At 35.5% G+C, this 24,508-nt stretch overlaps 1 protein-coding gene across 17 annotated transcripts in view; it reads left to right on the top strand.

Moving 5' to 3' along the window:
* RAPGEF6 (Rap guanine nucleotide exchange factor 6) overlaps positions 1-24,508 on the top strand; it is a 232,601-nt gene that overhangs the window by 173,523 nt on the left and 34,570 nt on the right. For 8 of the 17 annotated variants that reach the window (XM_037906911.2, XM_037906906.2, XM_037906910.2 and 5 more), the window contains 8 exons: positions 1,386-1,629; positions 7,828-7,985; positions 9,331-9,345; positions 11,071-11,311; positions 13,154-13,537; positions 18,940-19,151; positions 20,006-20,129; positions 22,047-22,070. In XM_037906911.2, coding sequence (XP_037762839.1) covers positions 1,386-1,629; positions 7,828-7,985; positions 9,331-9,345; positions 11,071-11,311; positions 13,154-13,537; positions 18,940-19,151; positions 20,006-20,129; positions 22,047-22,070 — 1,402 coding nt within the window. The remainder of the gene's footprint in view (positions 1-1,385; positions 1,630-7,827; positions 7,986-9,330; positions 9,346-11,070; positions 11,312-13,153; positions 13,538-18,939; positions 19,152-20,005; positions 20,130-22,046; positions 22,071-24,508) is intronic. The other 9 variants (XM_037906912.2, XM_037906907.2, XM_043521418.1 and 6 more) reach the window with 3 other exon arrangements.

Genomic DNA, 24,508 nt, shown 5'->3' with positions numbered 1-24,508 from the left:
TTGCTGGGGTCCTTTCCTCTCCTGGGTCTCATCTGCTACTTCTAATTATTTGTCTTTCTTCACTATTGATTTTCTGTTTTTAATTTTTTTTCTTTACATCACTGTAGAGGTCAAAAAGTGGCATGAACTTAACTATAGCTTATTGTCACAAACAAAATGAGTACAAAAACAATTTAAAAAAACCCTTTTCATCAAATAACATGTGGTAATACAAGGTGACATGCAACAGTACACCCACTTGTACAACCTTCCTCTGTCCGCTTACTCTGTCCGCTGCTTGATGTATTTTAACAAATCCATCAGCTGAATCCCTTTGCAAAGACTGTACTTGCTATTCTAATTTTTTAATAGTGCTAAATGACTAATATGGAGCTAGTGAGTTATCAGAGAATATATCAGTGAATCCCCATTCTCACACCAGAATTTCTCCTACAAAGATGTACAGTCCTAAATTTTGCTATGTAGTAGAAGCATGCAATTTGATTTGGTATTTGTGCATAGTATGTGCTGCCTGCCTGGTTTGGGTGGAAAACGTGAGTAATCAGCACTGTGCAGCTGTAAGTTGTGTTTCAGTGAGCACAGCCATATGTGTTCAACTGAAAACACTATATTTCTCTGATGTCAGCAACCTCAAAGAGATAAAAAAAAATAAACTGCTTGGCAGGCATTCATGTACAGCTTTGAAGGGCAGGGTATTATGTTATATAACCGAAACACAAATAAAATAGGTATAACTTTTTTCCCCATGGAATGTTTTTTTCTGGAAATGTCATTGTTACCAGTTGACCAGTTATATCTGATAAGTGTAAAAGAATATTGGATGTGGAATATATTTGATAATATCAATGAAGATAAAAGAAGTGTCAGTCAGTAAAGTGGTAAAGTGACAATCAGTCTTACGGTTGTTCTTAAGAAAACATCTGCATCCCATTACCTAAGAGATACACACAAAAAGGTTGATTAATGTAAATGTAATGTTTCCCTTTTATCCAGTTAATTGTCTGTAGTGGATGTTAGCAAAGTTTTATGAAATGTGTTGTAATGTTTATTAATAAGAAAAGTGAAAATGATGAAATTTCTTCTTCTACTTCATTTGTGATTGGAAATTCCCTCCAGTGCAATAGTTTTCTCTTTGCAGTCTGTTTTCCTTTAGTCATTTAGGGCCGCCTCTCTCCCCCATTGAATTGAATAGCAAAACTCCACTTGATTTCAGTGGGAAGAGGAAAGGAATATTAAATTGACCATATTGTTAGTGTGCATGTTAACAACCATACTATTCAGTATTTCTTTTATGGTGGTAGGTGGGGATGGGCAGAAGAAGGGTTAAAAGAACAAGCTTTCCAGAAGGTAAAAAGAAATTATAATAGGTTTATCTTCTTTTACAGTGTTTAAAGAGCTGCTTAGCAGGATAGGACAGGAGAAAAATGGAGTCCCCCCATATTCCAAAATTGCAGAAAAGAAAAGTAATCGCTACTCCATCCCAGATATGCCCGGAGATGTGGAACAGATGTTTCCATGCGAGAAAGGAAACAAGAAAATCAAAGCAAACACTGTATCTGGTGGAAGAAATAGAATCAGGAAAATTTTAGACAAGACACGATTCAGCATCTTGCCTCCCAAACTATTTAGGTAGGTTAGACTGTTCTGGTAGAAGAGTAACTGTTGTCTAATAAGCTCTTATTTTCTAAGTGGCTTAGAATTTTCAGGTTTTATGTGACTGTTGCTTATATACGTATAAGAAAACCACAGCAAATATGACTAGCAACTGTAGAATTAGACCAAAATAGGTTTGAAAATGCCTTTTCCTTTAATGTGCCTAATTTCAAACCTGCTTTTCTTTTACATCATTTTGAATGCCTATCCACAATATAATTCAAATATCTGATTGATTGTCATTATTCTCTTTAGCACTAATTGTTATAGCATGAATGTGAGGAACTACCTGTGCAATCTGGGCACTGGAAAGCATTAATTAAGTAGCTTTCAGTTTAAAATGAGTGGATATGTTAAATCTGTTCAGGTGCTTTTGTCTATAACAACCCATTTGGATTAACACCTTTTGTAACTGTATTTGGAAAAGTGTTTTACGTATGGAATTTTTTCCCTTATGCACGTGGTTCAGTACCTGCAGCTGAATGTACAATATTCCTTTAATATTTGTTCTGTGATTTACAGTTCAGAAACCTCAACTGAAATCATACAGTAATGACTACTACCCTTCCAGCTACCAACACCCTGTTATATTCTGAATATATTTACAACATATTCAAAGACTAATTGTTTTAAGTGCTAAGAATTATTCTGGATAAGACAAAGCAAATGTAATAGTCTTAAATTACATGTTCTAGGTATTTCAATGAGCAAACATAGGAATATAATAACACCTCGTTTATTGAGTTTGGATTTGCATTTTAATACATTTGATGTTAACAAAGTAGAACCACTTTATTTCACAAGAGTTAAACCTGGAAAAGGCCGAATTGGTCAACTTATTTATCCCTTTTCCACCTTTGTTGTTATTCTTTAGTGCTTTGTGTCCTATGTTACTGACTCAAGCACTGGCACATCAACAATTTGCCTTGGGACACTATTTCAATAGACTAATAGGTCTTATTGTTATGACACTTGTCTTGATATTCAGCTACATTTTTCTAGTGCTCACTTTCATCCTATTCCTCCTAATTATAAACAAGTTGGACCATTTCCACCTACCCGCAACCTCCTCAAAATCAGTATACTTTTCTTTTAGTCCTTAAGTACATAGAATATCTATAACAATGGCAGAAGTGTTTTAATATAACATGAGATCGAAGCGTGATGCCATTTTAAAGACTAAGAAACATCCCTATCATGGTTCATTTTTCCCCAATGTTAACTTATATTCAGACACCAGTTGTCAAAGTGGAATCTTCATATGTTGTTTTTATTAGGTCTTTGCATCTGCTTGATTTTGTGTTTTTTTTTTTTGTTGTTTTTGTCATCTGGCTTTCTCTTCTGTATAAACCTTGTTATTTACGTTCCTCAGTAGAATCATAGAATTGTTGAAATGTTTACAGTATTTTTCTTGTGTTTTCAACATTGTCTTCTTTCTGTTACTGCATCACCTTCTCAGGGGATTGTTTTGGTAAGAAATTGCCTAATTATATGTTGTTGGGGGTGTACCAATACAGCTTTCTCACAAGCATGGATGCTTTTTCACTTCTGTGCAGTTTCTTTGGTACTGTTGAATAGCATATATAATTCCAGTACTTTTCTTGCTATAAACTCAAGTCTTACCATTAAGTTTTCATCATCTCAGGGATTTATAGCACCATACGCTGAAAAGTATTGCATCACCCCACTTCTGCCCCTGTGCAATGTGTGGGATGCTTGAAGAATTTTGTAGAATTTTGTGAGGTTACTGCACAATTACATTGAACCCATTTTGGTGATCCGATAATACGATTATAAGCAAGCCTACCATGCCTTTCAGCTGGTGGCCCTATACAGGAAAGAAAAACTGGCACCAGAATTTTGAGTACTCCACTTGGACTAAAAAATTAGGTATCTTGAAAATGCTCGCAGTTTGTAGTATGTTTTTATACTTACCTTAAATTGGTTAGTCTCTAAGGTGCCACAAGTACTCCTTTTCTTTGTAAAAATGATGCCCAACTTGATATTCCCTTTGGTGTTTCATTTCTTTTCTCACATCTTCTCAGTTCCAGTCTTTGACATAAATTCTTTCAGCTCAATAAATCAAAACTGTTATCCTTATTGATAAGAACACCACCACCCAAACTATAGTATCTGCTTCTCCCTCTTCATCTTCATCCTCTAATTCACCCCACACTTTGACTTGATTTTGCCATCTGCATTTCATGAATCTATAATTTGTTTACATTTCCATCAGATGCTATACTCACTACTTCTCTGCAGAAAAGCTTACTCTTATTTTCATTTCCTCTCACCACACTGTTGTAATTCGTGCTCCCTTTCCCCTTAATTGTGTCCTAAAGTTGCAACCCTTCAGACCTCAGTTTGTCCAAAAAGTGCCCCAGCTCATTCTGTCTACCCAAAAGCAGAAACACAGCCCTACTGCTTGCATTCTCAGAAATCTTCACTGGCTTCTCCATTTCTAAATCAGCACACAATTCTTTGTCTTTGTTTTTAAAAACCCTTTCCCCCAATCTCTAATCCATTTTTTTCTGATCCTTAGCCTGTTTCTGAAGCTTCCTTGGTTCTCCTCTTCCTTTTTTCCTCCACAGCAGTCACTGTAACCTCACCATCTGGAGCAGAACCTGATTTACTCTGTCTCTTTGCAAATCGTATCTTCAGATCCATCTTTCTTCCTTGTTCTGAGACTCTTAACCTTCTTTGTATAATATATTATCCCACTCTTCTTTTGCTTAATCATTGTCCCTGAAACTTGGCCATTTTCCCTCCTCACCTCTGTCCTATTACAACTATAGATGTTGCCTCTGGCATATTTTAATTTACTGTTATGATTGACTAGAATAATATGTGCTGTCATTAATGATACTTTTGTCTGAGCAATGCTGCATAAAATTGTAGTTATGTATTTTATACAGTACTATAAATAGAGGTGAGATGTATGTAAATGCCTTAATTACATTAAAAAGACTCCAGTGGATACATTAAAATGAGAGATGAGATAGTTTTGGTTTCATATGGATAGAAACTTTGAGAAATTAAAGTAACCAAAATGTGTTCTGCTAAATAAACCAAAGGGATTTCTTCTTCCTATATCTTAATGCAGAACTCCTCCCTGACTTCCCCGAAATAATACTTAAGAAAAAGTACTTTGCAAATAAATATACACAAAGCCATCAACTTAGTTGATTGTTTTGGGAGAGGTGCTACTAAAATTCCATTTAATAATGGGTAAGACTTTTAAAATTCATTTTACTCTCTGCCACAAGTGAATTATGTTCTTGCTTCCTATATAGAAGCATGACCTGGTGGCTAGAGATTTTTTTTTTCTTTTCTTTTTTTTTTAAGATGAGTGGCCAAATGCTTACAGTGTTTGCTTTGGCTGCAATTTTCTCAGGGCTGCAACTCTTTCTAGCTTGATGCACCACTCTGCCTAATGTTAGTCACCCTTTATAGTTTTTGTGCTGGGGCCTCTCATTTGCCTTTTTACTCAGTTGATTTGTGTTGCTGGAACACAAATCAAGAAAAGCAGGGTGTGCAAACATCAGCACAAATCAGGTACAAATATCAGCAATTCCTCTTCTTCTTGGAAATATGAACTTTCCCTTTTTATGATCCTGTAAAAGGCCCCAGGTTCCCCGTGGATCTTCCACTTCCCTATTGAGAGCCCAATTTGCAGGATTAAACAGGTCTAGCAGTTTCTCTGCTGGACCTCAGGTGCTGCTTCATTCAGCTCTTGTGTACTTCGTCATGTAATACTCTGGAGCATTTCTGACTGGGGAAGAACCAGAATAGGAAATGTGAAAGCAGTAGCATCCAGGTCCCTTAGAAAAGCTGCTGGATTCAGAGATGTGTTCCTCAATGGCAGTGCCCCTGTATGGGAGGAAGACAAAGGCAGTTTGCTTCATGTTGCAGAGAGAACAGAGGTCCTTAGGAGATCACAGCATAATCTTAGTTAGGCAACCATCTTTTTATTAGGGCTGTCAATTAATCGCAGTTAACTCACGCGATTAACTCAAAAAAATTAATTGTGATTAATTGCAGTTTTAATTGCACTGTTAAAAATAGAATACCAGTTTAAATTTATTAAATATTTTGGATGTTTTTCTACATTTTCATATATATTGTATTCTGTGTTATAGTTGAAACCAAAGTGTATATTTTATTACAAATATTTGCACTGTAAAAATGATAAAACAAGAAATAGTATTTTTTAATTCACCTCATAAAAGTACTGTAGTACAATCTGTTGTGAAAGTGCAACTTACAAATGTAGATTTTTTTGTTTTTGTTTTTTGTTTTGTTACATAACTGCACTCAAAAACAAAACAATGTAAAACTTCAGAGTCTACAAGTCCACTCGGTTTGCGGGCGATACCAAGCTGGGAGGGGTTGCAAGTGCTTTGTAGGATAGGATTAAAATTCAAAATGATCTGGACAAACTGGAGAAATGGTCTGAAATAAATAGGATGAAATTCAATAAGGACAAATGCAAAGTACTCCATTTGGGAAGGAACAATCAGTTGCACACATTCAAAATGGGAAATGACTGCCTAGGAAGGAGTACTGCGGAAAGGGATCTGGTGGTCATAGTGGACCACAAGCTAAATGAGTCAACAGTGTAACGCTGTTGCAAAAAAAGTGAACATCATTCTGGGATGTATTAGCAGGAGTATTGTAAGCAAGACACGAGAAAGAATTCTTCTGCTCTACTCTGCTCTGATTAGGCCTCAACTGGGGTATTGTGTCCCATTCTGGTTGCCACATTTCAGGAAGGATGTGGACAAATTGTAGAGAGTCCAGAGAAGAGCAACAAAAATAATTAAAGGTCTAGAAAACATGACCTATAAGGGAAGATTGGAAAAAATTGGGTTTGTTTAGTCTGGAAAAGAGAAGACTGAGGAGACATAACAGTTTTCAAGTATTAAGGAGGAGGAAGAAAAATTGTTTTTCTTAACCTTTGAGGATAGGACAAGAAGCAATGGGCTTAAATTGCAGCAGGAGGTTTAGGTTGGACATTAGGAAAAACTTCCTAAATGTCAGGGTGGTTAAGCACTAGAATAAATTGCCTAGGGAGGCTGTGGAATCTCCATCATTGGAGCTTTTTACGAGCAGGTTAAACAAACACCTATCAGGAATGGTCTAGATAATTAGTTCTGCCATGAGTGCAGGGGACTGGAGTAGATGACCTCTCGAGGTCCCCTCTAGTTCTATGATTCTATGATTGTTTTATTTTTAAATGTAGGGGGTTATGTACATAACTCTACATCTGTAAGTTCAACTTTCATGCTAAGAGATTGCACTACATTGCAATTAAGTACTTGCATTAGGTGAATTGAAAAACACTCTTTTTTTCGTTTGTTTTTATACTGTGCAAATACTTGTAATCAAAAATAAATATGAAGTGAGCACTGTACACTTTGTATTCTGTGTTGTAATTGAAATCAATGTATTTGAAAATGTAGAAGACATCCAAAAATATTAAAATAAATGGTATTCTATTATTGTTTAACAGTGCGATTAATCAAGATAGCCCTAATTTTTATAATAAAAAAGATTAAAACATTTGGCCATAGCTAGTAAAGGCATAATCAGCTGCATTGTTCATATGAAGTGCGTAGGGCCACCCATATGGAAATTTCTACTTCAGTGTTTTATGCTGTGCTGAGCAACACTTTCACCATCCCACTGGTGATGCTGTAAATGGGCATGAATGCCTTAGCCTACAATGTGTATTCTTTATATATCACCAAGCTAGTACGTCAGATACAAATATGTAAGTACTTATGTATTGGATAATTTTATAAGGTGTTTTACATTGTAGCTTGTTTGGAGCTATAGTGCTTTTACCTCCAAACATTTCTTTGCACTGAAGTCTCACCCTAATGTTTTTACTCTTTTGCAGAATTTTGGTAATGTTCAAAAGTAATCTATTAAGAAATGAAGTTAAATTAAACCAAAAGGACAGATTTATTCTGTGTTGAGATCATAAGGATTTTTTTTTTCTGGAATGTACTGTGTTTTAATCCGTTTGATCCTGTGTTGTGCATCACATTGTTGTTAAGGAAGCTCTGACTTAGAGAAGGTTCTTGTTTTGCATCATTGCACCTACAGAGGAGAGATGATTTTTACTTTTGTATGGGCTAAATGTAGGTAATTTTTAAAACTATTTTACAGTGATGGCAGCGTAAGCCAGTCACAGGATGACAGTATTGTTGGAACAAGGCAGTGCAGACACAGTCTGGCCATAATGCCTATCCCTGGAACACTCTCATCAAGTAGTCCTGATCTGTTGCAGCCTACAACCAGCATGCTGGATTTTACTAATCCTTCAGGTAAAATAATACATTTCTCTATGTTCTGTATGTGTAATGAACTCTGCAACCCACTGGAGCACTCAGTCTGAGAATATATTAGTTGATGTAGCAAGGTCTATTTACAAATCGATATACAGAGATTCTGAGTATTTACCTATTTTAGTAAAACCAAATATAAAGCTAATTTACAAAACTACAATTTTATTTACTGGTTCCTACCATTTATACAGTGTTTACAATGACATTGCCACAGTGAATAAAGGCTCCACAGCATTAGCTCACTTTTAAGCTTTATTTGCAACTTTTACTAAATGTACCAATTTTGGGGAAAACAATACCTTCTACTGGCAGTCAGCTGTACTCACCTGTTCCTGCCATGGCCCTATCAGGTCCCAAACTGGAGAGAAACAACAAAACCCAAAAAAGAACCTCACCTCGTAAGCCTGTATGCCAGGTCTCCTTTGCTGTAACTTGAGAGCTCGCTCCTTCTCTCCAAGCAAAAGCAGAACCTGCCATCTCAAGTGCCCTCCCATTTAGAGAGCTCTACCACTATTTTAGTGAGAGTGGCTTGGCCTTTTCTGCTCCCTCACACTTCTTTACCATCTCCTCCCAATGCCTGTGCCCCTCGTACCATAGCTTCTGTTCATGTGCAGTCCATGAAAAAACACTCCGAAAGCATATCGGGTAAAGGTAGGACCTGTAGGTACCGAGCTAGTGTTATTGGTCCCACACCTTGATGAGCATTTCATTCATTCAAATATATTTTTTAAAATGAAAAATAAAACTTTTCAGTTTTATTACTTATGGCTCTCTGTTGCTGCTGCTATAGGAATGGAGTGGCTGCAGGAGGCAAATGTTGATCATATGCAGCTGCCTGTAAACATGTCAAGCCAGAATCATGTGTTTCCTTATTCTATATGTGAATTCTAAGGATAATTATACATTCATTAAACTGCCTTTTGGCTAAAATTTAATAAGTGTAACATATCTTTATCTTCATAACTTCTCTTGTAAAATAGATGTGCATATATATCTTATCTTATACATAAATATCCATGATAAATCACTTCCTTTCTTGCTGCAAATTCATTGTCTTTCTACATGTAACAAACATACTTTTTTCTAAAAAGCTTGATTTATCATTGGTATAGGATTTTACATAGTCATTAGCTGTGGCCAGTTAATCTTTCTTAACCAGTATTCAGTTTAATAGTATTCATGTGCAAAGTCATTTTTGAATGTAAGGAAGTCTAAAATATCTTTTTGGCAGATCAGCATATTACATTAATTTGACTATTATTCTTGTAATCTGTAGATTTTATGTTTACATAAACGGATTTATTTTTGTTTTTGCTGCCTGCAGCTGTTGGTTTTTACTGTAAGTATTCTGAATTCTGCCAGCCTAAACTTCTTTGTATTGCATGTCTTGTCTGTTGAAATGAACATAGTTTTAAATTGCCAATATTTGTTTACAATTTTTTATTTGCATCATAAACTTTATTATTAGGATTGTTGTTGTTGCTTATTGGATATTTGCATGCCCTGTAACCCATTTTTAACTAAACCAACTATTTATTTTGTGGGGGAGGTGGTGTTACTTAGTGGGTAAAGCACTGAACTGAGCCTTAGGAGACATGGATTCTATTTCACTGGCCTACTGGGTGACTTTGGGCAAGTCACTTCCCCACCCTGTGCCTCAGTTTCCTCATCTGTAAAAAGGGGATAATGCTACTGACCTCCTCTGTAAAGCACTTGAAGATCTACTGATGAAAAGTGCTATATAAGGGCTGTGTGGTGGTGCTATGTTTGATTTTTTTGTAATAAAACTTTTTGCTTGCCAACTTGAATGTTTTTTTCCCTATTATAATCACAAATTGAATCATGAATGGGAAAAATAGATTTTTAAAAATACTATTTACGTTTAAACAAACAGAAAAACCAGCAACAGAACCCAAACCAAAGTGGTTGGCATCAGTATGTCTCTCTTTGTGACTGGCAAAATAAAGTAGTAAAATTTTTAAAAATGTGCATTCCTATTTCTAGATTCCAACTCATGTATTTTGTAGATTTTAACAGGTATATCAAGATAAGTTTCTTGGTAAATTTTCAAAATTGCATCAAAATTGTTTGCTTTAAATATTGAATTTGTAGGTATTTTTACATCAGATACTGTTAGTAAGAATCAGACATTTCATGCTTGTTTATTCAGTACAGGCAGATTGTTTTGTAAGGTTTCATTACTCCTTTGAGGGTTATCGATAGATGGCCCTTTGTTGGTTTCTGATTCTTCTTATCAATGTATGCACTTTTTCATAATATATTTACCCTGTTCGTTCTCAGCTTTTCCAATTCAAATTAATACTTACATAAAAATTATTTATTTTTACTTTTATCTAGCAGTTCTTTCTCAGTACCCTCCCCCACCCATATGGGACATCTAAACTTTAGTTGTCCACCATTCATCAATATCACTGAGGCGGCTTTTATTATACAAATAAATACATAGACTCGTAGTGAAAAAGTTGGTAGAATCAGTTTTCATTCTCAATGTGATTTAGGCCCCCATTTTCTTAATACCTTGTTTCGTCCCCAGCTGCTGCAGGGCTGCTTTTTCTTCCAACTGGGAAAGGCTGCTGGTATTTAATAATAAATTACTATTCTTTTCCCCTGGAAAAAGGGACTTCATCTTGAATGGGCCCTTATAATATGTGCTAACTATTCATGCTAAACTATTTGTTCGACCTTGTATTTACCAGCGACATTCTGCGTAACTTTCCCAGATCTGAGGAAAAGCTCTGTCTCACCATCACAAGTTGGTTCAATAAAAGACATTCTCTCACCCAGCTTGTTTCACTAGTATCCTGGTACTGACACAGCTGCAACAACACTGCATCCTGTGAAAGTAATTTTTCTTAATTGTGGGAAAAAACAGGATGGGTTTTTAGAAAAAAGAGAACAAATATTTTATTGAGAATTTACCTTTTATCAAGACCTAGGTGTCTTCCACCCTGACAGATGAATTCCACTGACAGATGAATACTTTTTTATCCTTTCAAGGGAAGTAGCAGTTTTACATTTTAAAGGTGTTTTTCTTTAAATTTAGATATTCCAGATCAAGTTATAAGAGTTTTCAAAGCAGATCAACAAAGCTGTTACATTATAATAAGCAAAGACACTACAGCAAAAGAAGTTGTGAGTCATGCAGTGCACGAATTCAACTTGATAGGAGCCCCAGAAACCTACTCTCTCTGTGAGGTGTCTGTTAGTCCTGAGGGAGTCATCAAACAGAGAAGGCTTCCAGATCAGTTCTCCAAATTAGCAGACAGAATCCAGCTCAATGGAAGGTAAAATTGTATTTGTTTTGTTTGACTCTGTCTTTAAACGTGAAGCATTTTGAAAGAAATATCAGAGAACAGTGTCCCAATTAAAACGGGAGAAGAAAGTCTAGAATTGTCTCTTTTATATTACTGAGAACTGCTAAAGATGTAATCATTTATTTCAGTGTACACAAATATTCTAACAGAATTGCTGCCCTAGGCTATGTGCAAATAAGATGAATTATTTTAAATTGTAATTATAGTGTTTTCTGCTTGCTGTGCTTATTTGACCTGTCTGCTCTTTTCCTGCTTTTATGGCAGAAAAAAATATTTTATGCATCCACTCAGCACATAATTATAATCTCAGGCTTTCTTGGAGTGGGGAAGAGAGATCATTTCCACCTGAAGTTGATGAGAACTTATTCCTCGCATTCTGGTACTTATGATCTCTGATGCTGTCCATTTTGTAAAATTGTATACTTACACTGAATTCCAGTGCCATTAATCAGCACTAGAAGGAAGGCTTCCTACAGCTGCTAAGTATGTTTTGCTGGGAGGAGACGGCTAAGGTTTTTTTCTCCAGAAATGCCAATAGCTCTGAGAACTCTCTTGTCTAGTGTCTCAGGAGTTTGCAAGAACACTTTCCTGGCCACTACAACTTTTTCAGAGCTCTCAAACTGAGTTTAAGGGACAGTCATAAACTTGCTACGCTCTCTGTTACAAAAAACACTTTCACCATGGATGTAGGAATGTGAGTTCCCCTACAAATATTTTTAGTCACTGGGGTGGTGTTATCCATCACTCTAAAGAAAGAGAGGTTCATGACAAGTAGTAGTTGGATATCTGACTTTTAGAAAAGTATAGTATCTGAATAATACATGGCAGATGAACTTCAGTGTTTAAAAAAGTTTGAAATAAGTTCAGTCACTAGATAACTTAATTCAGAAGATCAGTGCAAGATATACAATGGTTTACATTAAAAAGGAATAATTTATATACTCTGGTGATGGTTACCATATTTACCTTCTAATTAAAAGATATGCTAACTTTCTTTTTCTAAAATGTAATATTACAGCTAGTTGATATTAACTTAAGACACATGCATCAGCTTTTATGCAAACCTTTGTGAGTTCTCTCACAAACATTAAGGGCTTTAGCACATTGCCTCATGATCTGATCCAGGCCAGAAGATGTGTTAGAAAGTAGAAAATTCTGTTCAATTCTCGTTACAAGGCAACAGAGAATTTATGAAGGAGAGTCATTTCTATATTTGTAAGTGATCTCCGTTGGACCCTGAAAGTGATATTCTTACATGCCTTTTCATTTCCTGAGTACTGTGTGCTTCATGTACATGTTAATATATTATGCTAATTTTTCTATCAAAAATGGGAAAATACATTTACATCAAGATTTCAAATATTTCTCAGGATCCAGAGCCATTCAAAATGTTAATTTACTGCTGCATTTGCAAATAGACAAGCTACTGACCTTCTGCTGCAGGGCAAGCCTATTATCTACACAATTGCAGGCTAGTATATAGAAACGAGTGATTAATGAAGAGGAAGAAAATATTAAAATGGTCACATAATATATTGAACTTTTTTACTTTAGTAATGACAGCGTTGTGCAGTGGGTAGAGTAAGAAGCTGAGAGTTGGAACTCACCTGAGTTCCATTCCCAAATTGCCTCTCACTATAAGGTGCTAGGCATGTCCATTATAGATAAGCTCGCTAGTTGGTACATCAGTCCAGTGGGGATAATGTCGAGGCATCGAGGGGTGATGTTAAACTTAATTGTATGTAAAGTACTTTCAGAATGTCAGAGGAAAGCTGCTCTAAAGTTTATTATTATAATACAATTTACCTTTAGGTATTATCTGAAAAACAATATGGAAACAGAGACGTTATGCTCAGATGAGGATGCCCAGGAGCTGCTTAGAGAGAGTCAGATTTCTCTTCTCCAGCTGAGCACCATTGAGGTGGCTACTCAGCTATCAATGAGGGACTTTGAATTATTTCGCAATATTGAGCCTACTGAATACATCGATGACCTCTATAAGATGGACTCCAAAACAGGAAATGCTCACCTGAAACAGTTTGAGGATGTCATTAACCAAGAGACATTCTGGGTTGCCACAGAAATTTTAACTGAGCCCAACCAGCTCAAAAGAATGAAGATTGTTAAGCATTTCATTAAAATTGCCCTACACTGTCGAGAATGCAAGAACTTCAATTCCATGTTTGCCGTTATAAGGTAAAGTAGTATTATTTTGGCAGATATTGATCATCTGAATTTTATATTTTTTACTCATATTAAATTAGAACTGAATATGATTGTGGCATCAAATACAATTTTAATAACTTCCATTGTAGGGAAGAAAAGAAAATATTCAGTCTGACAACTTGTGGGGTACAGTGTATTTTAAAACAAATTTTCAGGTTGCACAGCATACCAGTCTATACAAAAAGGTATAATTTCACTACATTCCCCCCCACCCCTTACCCTCAATTTTTTTTAAAGTGTTTGTATTGTGGTTTTTGTCATTGCTCCTTAACTGTTACCTGTGTGTTCTTTCCTGTCCATTAGGATAAGGAAAGGAGAGAGTGTGTTTGGACAAGCCGTGTTCTTATTTATAAACCTTAAAAACCTGTTGATTATTGCTGCTATTTTCATTGGTTGCTCTGCTTCTCTGAGTACTGTGGGCTTTTGAGCATACTTCTTTTCCCCCCTTTTCTCACTTATCATTACTTTCTCCCTGTGTATTTGAAAGAAACCAGAGATAAGGCGGTTACATAATTTTTTTCCTCACCCATATAGATTCTTCCCTCACCCGTTCTCCAATCTGTCTCATCTTAGTCTGCTAGTTTTAAATTTTCCTCCCTTCTCTAACCAGTCACTCAGCACCTTTTCTGTTCTCTTTATTTAATATATTCAGGCTCTTTCTTTGTATTTTGGGTCTAATTCTGATTTATACTATGTGCAACTTCATTGTCTTGAATAGTCTGAGCCAAACAAATGTCCTGTTCTCAATTGCTTCGACGACATTATTTGTCAAAAAGATAGTTCTTCACAATACGTCTATCTGGACTAATTTTTCAACCAATCAACACTAATACTGTTTCTGAGATTTGTGATATTTGACCTTTTTTCCACACCTTAATTCCCTTAGCCTGATTTACAGAACATGTGTGATTCTGTTTTATTCAGGGCTATCCATATATGAAGCTAATCCCAAAGAGATCTGTACTGTGTATGTAGATATGCAGAAATAGATACCCTCATTTCCATTTCCTAATGCCTAGTTTCTCATGGGTAGGAGTTACTCTCCCTCACTATATTTTGCTTTCATCAGGCCCTCTAGGATTGAAGTCTTGTTCGAGAAATCAGCCTTTGTTTTTACCCTTATTTCTAAGGAAATTTGCCCTTTTTTAAGCTGTGCCACAAGTAACCCATTTGCAGTTTGGCATGCTGTGTCTAGATGATGCCTTCCTTCTCTTAGCATAGTTATTTCTGCATGTGTCTGTTTGGAGGGCACATTGTTGTGACTGATAGCTTTTGTTTATAAGAAGACCATGATTTAACTGATATGCAAATGATTTGGCAATAGTATGAGGGGGAAATTGTGCCTTTTTTGTATTTAGATTAAAATTAACCAGTTTTGATGCTTTTTGAATCTGATATTTATACAACTTTGTACTTGGATTAAACAAAATTTCTAACAACTTTTTTATTCCACTAATCACTACAGTGGTGAGTTACATAACTGCATGATATTAAAATCCACTTCCTTTTATCTTTGATTTATAGAGTGGTAATCTTAGACTGAGTTTCCAAATCATTTCATTCTGGAGAATTTCTTTAAAAAAAATCTTATTGTGTGTGATTTTATAAAGTAGTTACTTTTTTCCAATAAAATGTTAATTCATCATTTCATACAGAGATGTATGAACTGTTTAAGGTTGCTGATACAGTAATTGCAGAAATTGTTTGCATGGCATCCCGCAAGTGTAGTGCTAATGGGCTTTATTGAAACTAAAATTGTCATGCATTTCCTAAGGTCCATATAATCAAATATATGTCCTGCTACTTCAAACCATCCCAGTAGTGGCTCAGAACATTGCCCTTACTAGTTCTCTGTATTAAGTACTCCTATAAAAACTAAATCCTCTCAAAAATTGATTTAGCAGAGGACACCATTCCTCCTCAAGCTTTTCTTCCCTTATCTTATGTATGTTATAAATCCTAAGAGGCAGCATGAAACCATTCTGGTGCCTTCAGGAGTTTGTAGGACTCAGTGAGGGTCCTACCTTATCTGCTTTTTTGGTGTATGTTCAATATATTCATCATTTTAAGCTGCTTTTTTCTAAGGGACATAGACTGAGTTTCTGTAACCTTGTAAACTAAGACTCGTAAATCCCTGTATCATGTAGTACTATTGCTTGTATATTTTCTATAATCTCCTTATGGTATGACCAGAATGATACAAATGTTTTAAAGTAACTTCATTTGTGCCTTATTTTCCTGCTTAAATCATTTCCTATATTATATTTTTGCATGTATTGCAAAATGACAAGTGTTTTCTTCTACTCTCTGTACTGATCTGCATGGAATACTTTCACTGTGGGAGTTTTAACCTTTTTGGGTCAGGAATGTCTTTCTCTGTTTAATATTTGTGGGTACTACGAAAGACTAATAATAATGTCCATGTTATGTTAAATATACCCTTCTCTACAACTGAGTGGCATTAAACCAGCAGATTAGAATAGTATGAGGGTTGATGCGAGATTAGGCTTCATGATCATGACACTTTAATCTGACTGTAAATTTAAATTGATATACTTTGTTAGATTTGTTTTTACTCTTTCAATCTGTATCTGTAAAGATACTGATTCTGTTTTAAGAAAATTAATAATACAATAAAATGCCACTAGAAATATATACTTCATCTTAGGGCCAATTATTTTTTAATAAAATAAGAGTTGTCAAGCACCAGTACAACCCTGATTTATATAAAGTGTATTAAAATATACTGGATATTAATCAATTTATTTGTGCACTATTATTATTATATTATTACTGCAAATATCTCGATGTATATTGATTGAAAGGAATTCTGATTTCACCTCTATATAACATCAGATGCTGAAGTATTACTTTGAAGCCTTTTCATTAATAATCTGTGAATCCAAATGCCTTTTACAAGAAGGAGCACATTAAATTATATTATTTTCCCTTCTTCTCCAGCACTGGAAGCACGTGAGTGTCACAAAAATCCTGGAGGGAATGAGCTAATGCAAAACTTCAAGTAGGCTTCAAAAGTAGTAGGCCAGTGATGAAATACTGTTACCTGCTAATCACACGCTGTGCTGCCAAATTAGGGTTAATGGCAAAAGAAACACCTTACTTGTTTTCCTAAATGTACATTCCTGGGGGAAAATACAGCACTAAGAGGATTAAATTGCTTCATTGATTTTATTTGACTGTTGCATTATAATGGAAGGTTTAAAAAAGTTTTATCATGGAAAACTTTATTGCAGTTGGAACATTATTATCTGTAATGTTTAACCTCTCAAATCGAAAATATTATATTCACATTCAAAGGATTTAATGTGGTAATCATGCTAAGGAATAGACAAGTGCATTTTGTGGATGTTTTCTTCTCTGTAGGGCTGCAAAATTGTCTGACAAACAAAAGAAAAAATCAGTTCAACTGATTTTGACATGTAGTGGTCATTAGTTTTTTGGTGGGGCTGGAAAATGTCCTGATAACATATTAAAGGCCAGGTTGTAGCTGGGATTGAATGAGCACACACAAGGAAAGGAGTCAGAATGCAAGGAGCCTTTCTCTCAGTTTGTCCCTAGAATAAGGCCAGTTATGATTGCTATCCTTGGTCTCTTTGAGGCACAACTCCCCCTAAAGAGGCAACAGGAGGAAAGGACCATGACCAATCCTGCACACCAACAGCCACTGCATCTGGCTGGTTACACCAGGGAGCTCATGATGCACCCTCCTAAGCTCCTAAGGGAGCACAGCAGGTGCATTTCCTCTTCGAATTCCCACTCAAGAATAAATTGTCTCTTTCAGTCCCAAAGCTTCCTTGTGGGTGCCCTGTAAGCAACTCTACCCCCTCACCCTAATCTGCCTCTAAGGATAGTGGATAAGCACAGTGATGATTTTATCGGGGGGGGGAGGACCTCTTCAAAATTTCAGTTGTTATATTTCAAAAGACATAAACTTACTCATCAGCAGAAAATTAATCTTCATTTCTTGCTTTCTGTGGTAGCATAGACAAAATGTAATAAAGCAAAATGATATCTAATCCCTATCATGTCATATTAAAAAGAGGCTTATTTATTTGCTCCCTTTCAGAAAGGACAGTTGTTTTGGTTTCATAGAGCAGTGTCCTGATCAATAACAGCAAATCTTAGTTTAGTGATTTAAGTGCAACATAATCTAATACTGACTGTTCTGTATTGCTAATCTATGCAGTGTAAATGTTAAAATCATAGGTCTTGTTTCGGGTTGCAAACATGAGCAAGCCAGTTGTGACTGAGTAGAAAAATAAGGGGTGCAGCTTGATTTAACTGATCTGCCTACCCAGCTAATTGGTTGGTTTGGAACCCAAATCTAATATCTACTGAAAGAAACTTCCCATAGAAAGTAGGTGTGTGAGAGAGGATGATGGACAAGCTATCTTTTTTAGGAGCTATAATTTTTTTTTAAAGTAATTCTACTTAGTATAAATGACCTATTTTTCCTCCTGATGTGTTCAGTGTACATATCAAAGCAAGATTTTTCTAACGGCTGGTTGTATTTGCACTACTGGCAATCTGAATATCAAGCTGTGTGTGCTCTGCTTCTTAACCCATCTATAATAAAGATTGTGGAGAATCAGAATTCACCGAATAATTTTGCTGATGCATGATGCAGTATAGAATGCAGCTTGCTGTTCGGAAACTCCATAAGGATCCATAGTACTGATGAACAAAACTCATTAATCTAATGACTGTGTGATTCTTAGGCAACTTTAACTTAGTGGATGGAGATTTTTAATTTGATTTATAAAATGTGCACCTGTCTGTAATGTTTGGCGCATGTGACAATGCTTAAAAAAAGTCAGATGTAACAAGTTTTTTGAAATATCTACCTCTTTCACTAATTTGCAGATCAACACTACCCATTATAAAGGCTCCCAATCTGTTCCTCTTAAAATTCTCTCCACTTGTATTTGTAATGAATGTGCTGCTCACTCCTCTTGCTGTCTTACTGTGACTGTACCTCCTAATCACTTCATTAACTTTTCACTCTTGATATCCTTTCTTTGGTATAGAATCTCACTGTCAGAAAATGGCTGTTAACTTAGCTGAGCGCAGGTAATAGGTTTGTCTTGGAACTATATTTTTAATTTGGCGTACTATGACTACGAAAGTGTTGTCATACTTTTCATGTCCCATTTTCAGTGTTCAGGAGAGTGCCCAGCTGTGGCTTATTGGTAACTTATTTGGCTGCAGTGTGGCAAATACCCAGATTTAAAGCCTTTTAAAAATCCATTTTCCCTTTAAAAAAAGAAAAAGAAGTCGTCGTCTTAACCACCTTATTAAATGCAATAGTCCCCATTTAACAGCTGATAATGGGAAAAAATTATCTTTTACAGTGGGCTAAATCTGGCACCAGTAGCACGACTCAGAGGAACCTGGGAAAAGCTACCAAGCAAATATGAAAAGCACCTTAGAGACCTTCAAGATCTTTTTGATCCATCTCGAAACATGGCAAAGTACCGCAACATTCTTAGCAGTCAGAGCATGCAGCCTCCAATTATCCCACTGTTTCCTGTTGTCAAGAAGGATATTACATTTCTACATGAAGGTAACTCCCTATGTAGAGGAGTAATAAACCAAAACATAGAATAATATCTTAATCCTTTCTTTTTTTGTGTCCAGTGTTCCAAATTTTACGTCTAAAAAAAATAAGTAATATAATGCATGGTGTAGTCGCCTCTTGATTAAAATGAAATATAATGCAGAATGCATAATAGAGGAGGCAGATCCTAGACAAAAATTAAAAATTCAGTGGAGATATTCAATATTTTAAAAACTGCACTTAATCTTCATTAACTACTCCAAGGTTATGATAGAAGAGCGTTTGACTGTAGTAAACAATGTTCAGAACACTTCAGATATATTTCTGTCATAAAAACTCATCATTACAGTATTTGCAGAGTTGGTTTCATGTAGTGGCTTGCAGAGGGTTACTTTTGCTTTAAAATATTTCTCTTTATTTAAAACACTTCCCTTTTTAACAGTTTTCCATTCATCGTTAGTAAAGGTTAAAGGGTTCTAAATATGCCAAGTTTTCAGATCTGTTGTCTCAGAATTGTTTGAACTAATTTAAAAGGGTAAATGTTGTCAGTTTCATATTTGCACCATTTTAACATATGAAAATAAATCTGTGCATAGTCAAATTGTTCCATTTTCCCTCTACTGACAGCTGCCACTTTAGAATTAGATTAACAAGGGCAGAGCGAGCATTCCTATCTACATAGAGTGGGCTTGACTGGCATCTGTATTCTGCCATTATGCTACTTCCTGGTTTTGACTGATACTTGAATTAAAGGCTTTTGACATCTGCTGAAGGGTAATATTTTGGGAGACAAATAACATGTCAGCCTTAGAAAAGTACTGAATATTGCTTATATTTGTTCTACGTATTTCATTGCACAGGAAATGATTCAAAAGTGGATGGCCTGGTAAATTTTGAGAAACTCAGAATGATTGCCAAAGAAATTCGACAAGTCGTCAGAATGACCTCTGCTAACATGGATCCAGCTGTAATGTTCAGACAAAGGTGTGCAATTAAACAAGAAAATAGGGTTAAAGATATCTCTTCTATAGTGGGTAGAGTGTGGGTTTGTGTGCATGAACACGTGTTTATGTTCCATTATGATTTCATTATCATTAACATTTATCATTAGAGTGAAATCTGTATCAAAGGGGATTTGTAAGACTAAGGAATATATTTTACTATGGTTTTAAAATGGAAATATTCCTGTTTATTTTTCATAATCTGGCTAGCACTTTAGGGTATGTTAGTACAAACATTATTTATTTTATTATGCATCACAGACAAATATCACTACACCTGCGTACACCCTAGTATAATCTGTATGCAGATGGAGTGCACAGTAGAACCACCACCATCTCCAATCTGGGACAAGACATGAGGCTACTTGTAGTCTGTTGACTGGAAAAGAAGCAGCAGCTATTCCATGTCAGGTGTGCAGGAAGTTAGAGCCTCAATATCCACGTAAATATACATTCTGTGGGCCCACGAGGGGAGTAGCTACCAGCGCTGGGAGCCCGACCAGCACTGGTGCACTGTCTACACTGCCATGTTACAGCACTGAAACTTGCAGCGTTCAGGGGTGTGTTTTTTGACACCCCTGAGTGAGAAAGTTGTAGCGCTGTAAAGTGGCAGTGTAGACAAGGCCTTAGCCAGAAGGAACCTAACTTGGTATTCAGTTCACACGGTGATTTTTCAGGGCTGGTAGTTAGAAAAAGCACCATTTTACTTGTAATGTGAGCAAATTTGGTATGTAATTATTGAGCTACAAATGTGGCATATCACAATGTTGTTTTAGCATGGTCACTTTTCAGAGAAGGATCTCGCTTTCATGCCAGTATAGATTATACAAGCAAAAAGTCCACATTTAAAATGAAATCCGTAAAATATTCATTTGATGAATTACAGTGGCTCATCAGAAACCATTACGGTTATATAGGTAAAACATATTTACAGATCAGTTCTGTCTAAAAATCTGTCTTTACTTTAAATGCTTCACAGGAGACAATGGAGTCTAATTGTTACATTGAATGACTATCAAATAAATAGTTCACCTGTGGTATGCCTTTTAAACTTCCAATATGCATCTTAAAGGGCACATCAAACACAATGCTCTCATAAAATGCTTTGTCTACTATTGTTCTAAGTAGCACCTGTGATTAGAAGGGGAAAAAGTCTTTTTCTTTTTTTTTTTCCTTTATAGTCAGTTTCATTATTTCTACTGTATAGTCAATCAGTTTCCTCTGTTATGAAAACTCCAATAAAACATTTTTGATTAAAAAGACAAATGAACAAAAAAAATTTAGTTCTCACGTGAATACTTTGACAAGTTCATTACTAATTAGAACAAAGCTGCTCATTCTTTAGAATAAATTTGTCAAATAACACATTTTTCCACAAGCAATCAAAATGAAAAACACATAAATTTATAATGATCCTGTTTCTTAATATGCTTCTTATAATTACAATCCTAATGCATTAAATTCCATTAATTTCATTATACTTCCCGCAATGTGAATTTTTGTAAAAGATATAAAGGTTTCATTCTGTCTCTCAAAAGTAAATAATAACAGGTAAGCTGTTTGAATTTGATGATGCAACATCTAAAATTGATTTTTCATGTTAAATATTTCCCACAAGTTAACTGAAGTTTGGCTTTAAATTTGTAGGTTAAACATAATAGAAGGTTAAACATATAGAATATGTTCTTCTATATTCATTAAAATATTGTAAGGAGTTCTCTTCCCCCGCATTCCGTTAAAACCGTATGTTATCGTTTGAGAAGAATGTTTGCCTGATAGAATTTTTTCTTTTCTATACTTTCCTGTCTACCTCTTTTTCTTCCTGACTCTCAACTGTGATATTTTTCCTGTGCTTTTCTGTTCAAATACATGCTTCAATGTATATGGCTCTTGCTTACAGGAAGAAGAGGTGGAGGAGTTTGGGGTAAGTGTAGAGATGAATGCAACTAAGATAAACAAAGGTTATGCAACTTTTAACATACTGCATCCTCCTCATTAGTGCATGCATCTGAAATACAGCATGCATTTTATTAACCCTGCAATACATATTTTTGGTAAACAGATTTAGAGAATATCAGGAGCAAACACTATTTCCAGTCAGCTTTTGTACCCTGAGTTGATTTTATGTTCTAGATAAGCTTTTTTAACTTTAGTTTAATGCAGAAAGAGAAACTGTTATCTAATTACAGCATAATGCAGAGTATTTTTGAAAACAAATAAAATAACTTTTAACCCCTATCTCAAAAGTTCAAACTAGTCCTTATTGTTTTATACTGTAACTATGTATTGGGTTATTGTAATTATAATCCTCTAAACTTTGAGTCCAATTGTAATTCTGAGTTGCACAATATCTCACATTTTTGAACTGTACTTACAAAGGATCAAATCCTGCATTTGGGCACATTCCAAAATCCTCATAGACTTCACTGGGAGTTTTGGTTGTGCAAGGAATGTAGAATAGGGACCAAAATGATGAGGATTGAGAATGCAATATGATTTGTTAATGAATATTCTAACCAATGCCTGAATGTTACAATGACTTAATATATTGGAGCTGATTATGGGCATTATTTGGCTTCCTAGAGCCAAATAATCCATGATCCTAGAGTTTCCATTAGAGAAAAAAGAACTAAATAGCAAAAATAAATAAAACAAATAAAATAAAAACTAAAAATAAATTTAAATAGGAATTATGATAAACATACCTCATCTATTATTTCTTTCTCCTGAGTAGTATGAAGGAAAATGACATAGCTGACGCGTTCCAACCTTGGGATTATTGTGAAAACAATTAAAATGAGAATGAGAAAATGTGTGTGATTTTTAAAGGGAATTGACTTTTTAAAAATTCTGTATGTACATAAGAAATAAAACCCATAGGTCATTAACGATTAAGTGTAAAGTTGTCTAGTCATCCACCCACACCTCTCCAGGTGGTATTTCCCTATGCAAATCAGCACAGTAAATCTTGCCAATAACATCTCCCACTCCTCTCAGAGATCTCGTTACCTGTTCATTGGCTGTCCCTCCTTCCACCTCTCTGTATGTGATACTATAGAGAGGAGGTATAGCAGGTGGTGCTGTGACACAAAAGTCTAGAATACTTCAGTGAGGACCTATAACTGTGAGTTCAGTTCATGCTGAAGCGAGTTTCTTTTCTTTTTGTTTCTTTTATATTTATTTAAAAACCCTTATATAACCACCCTCAGTCCTATGCTAGAAAAGCCATTAAGGAGGAGATGGATGTAAGCAGAGGACTTTAAAAGTGATCTGCAAATAATTTTTTTAATTGTATGTGCCCATTTCTACTGCTTTATGATGCAAAAAGGCAAACTGAAAGCTTATGTGTCTCAGCATTTTTTCCTCCTTTTTTAAGTATAAGGATGCGAAATCAGATTCCCTAGTTGTGCTAGATTGTTGGGGTCCGAGCTGTGGATTGAGAATGCTCATCCCTTAGTTGCAGGGATGTTGAGTTGCGAACACAAACGTCTTTTCTTTCCTATATGTATTAAGGTTTGGATTTAAATAATTTAAATTTCTGTTTTTGTTAACAAGTCTGACTCCTAATAGCTTTCCCCCTTAATTGCTTGGCTTTTGGTCTTCTATGATGACAGAAATCCACTAGTTCACTAGTCATCCATTGCATTCCAGAGTGGACTTAAATCTCTAATGTAAAAAACAGGAGAGAGCAAATAAATATTTTTGGCTGCCATCGCTCACATTCACGCAAAAAGGGGCACTAGCTCCATTTTTTCTTTATTTTAGCTCGTGTTTAAAACCATACATGAGATTCTGGAAGCTAGTTCCCATCCATGTATGCTTTGCCTGTGGGTAAAGGAATAGATTCTAATAGGGAAATCTGTTCCCTCACCCCCTCTATCCAGGGAGCAGAATGAAGTTTTCAGTGCTTCAAAGTAGCTGCCACCAATATAAAGCTTGCTAGAGAGCTCTCATTTGGTACCATATTGCTAAAATATCAGCAAGCATCATGGTTTATAGCATAATATGTGTAGTCTTTCATTGTTCCTGACCATCATTGATAGAGAAGTATCTACTTTAGCACTGAACGTATCCAATCTCTCTTGCCATCTTTTGCCATCCTCCTGTCTGTAATAATGATACTTTTTCTATAATTAACCTATATCTTCTTGATGTATTTGAGATTATTATTACTTTGAATTTGACATGTGTGAGTGATCCAAAAATTTATTCAACACCTTTTTTTATAGAGTGGACAGCTGTGTCTCCCCTTTGTTCTTTTCCTTAAGTTCAACATATCCAGTTCTATTAACTTTTCCTAAAACATTAGGCTTATTTTCCACCTCTTTTACTATTATGGTTACTCTCTTCTGAACACTTCCT

The sequence above is a fragment of the Chelonia mydas genome, chromosome 8, assembly GCF_015237465.2.
Source record: "Chelonia mydas isolate rCheMyd1 chromosome 8, rCheMyd1.pri.v2, whole genome shotgun sequence".
NCBI classification, from domain to species: domain Eukaryota; kingdom Metazoa; phylum Chordata; order Testudines; family Cheloniidae; genus Chelonia; species Chelonia mydas.
This window is presented reverse-complemented; position numbering and strand designations above follow the sequence as displayed.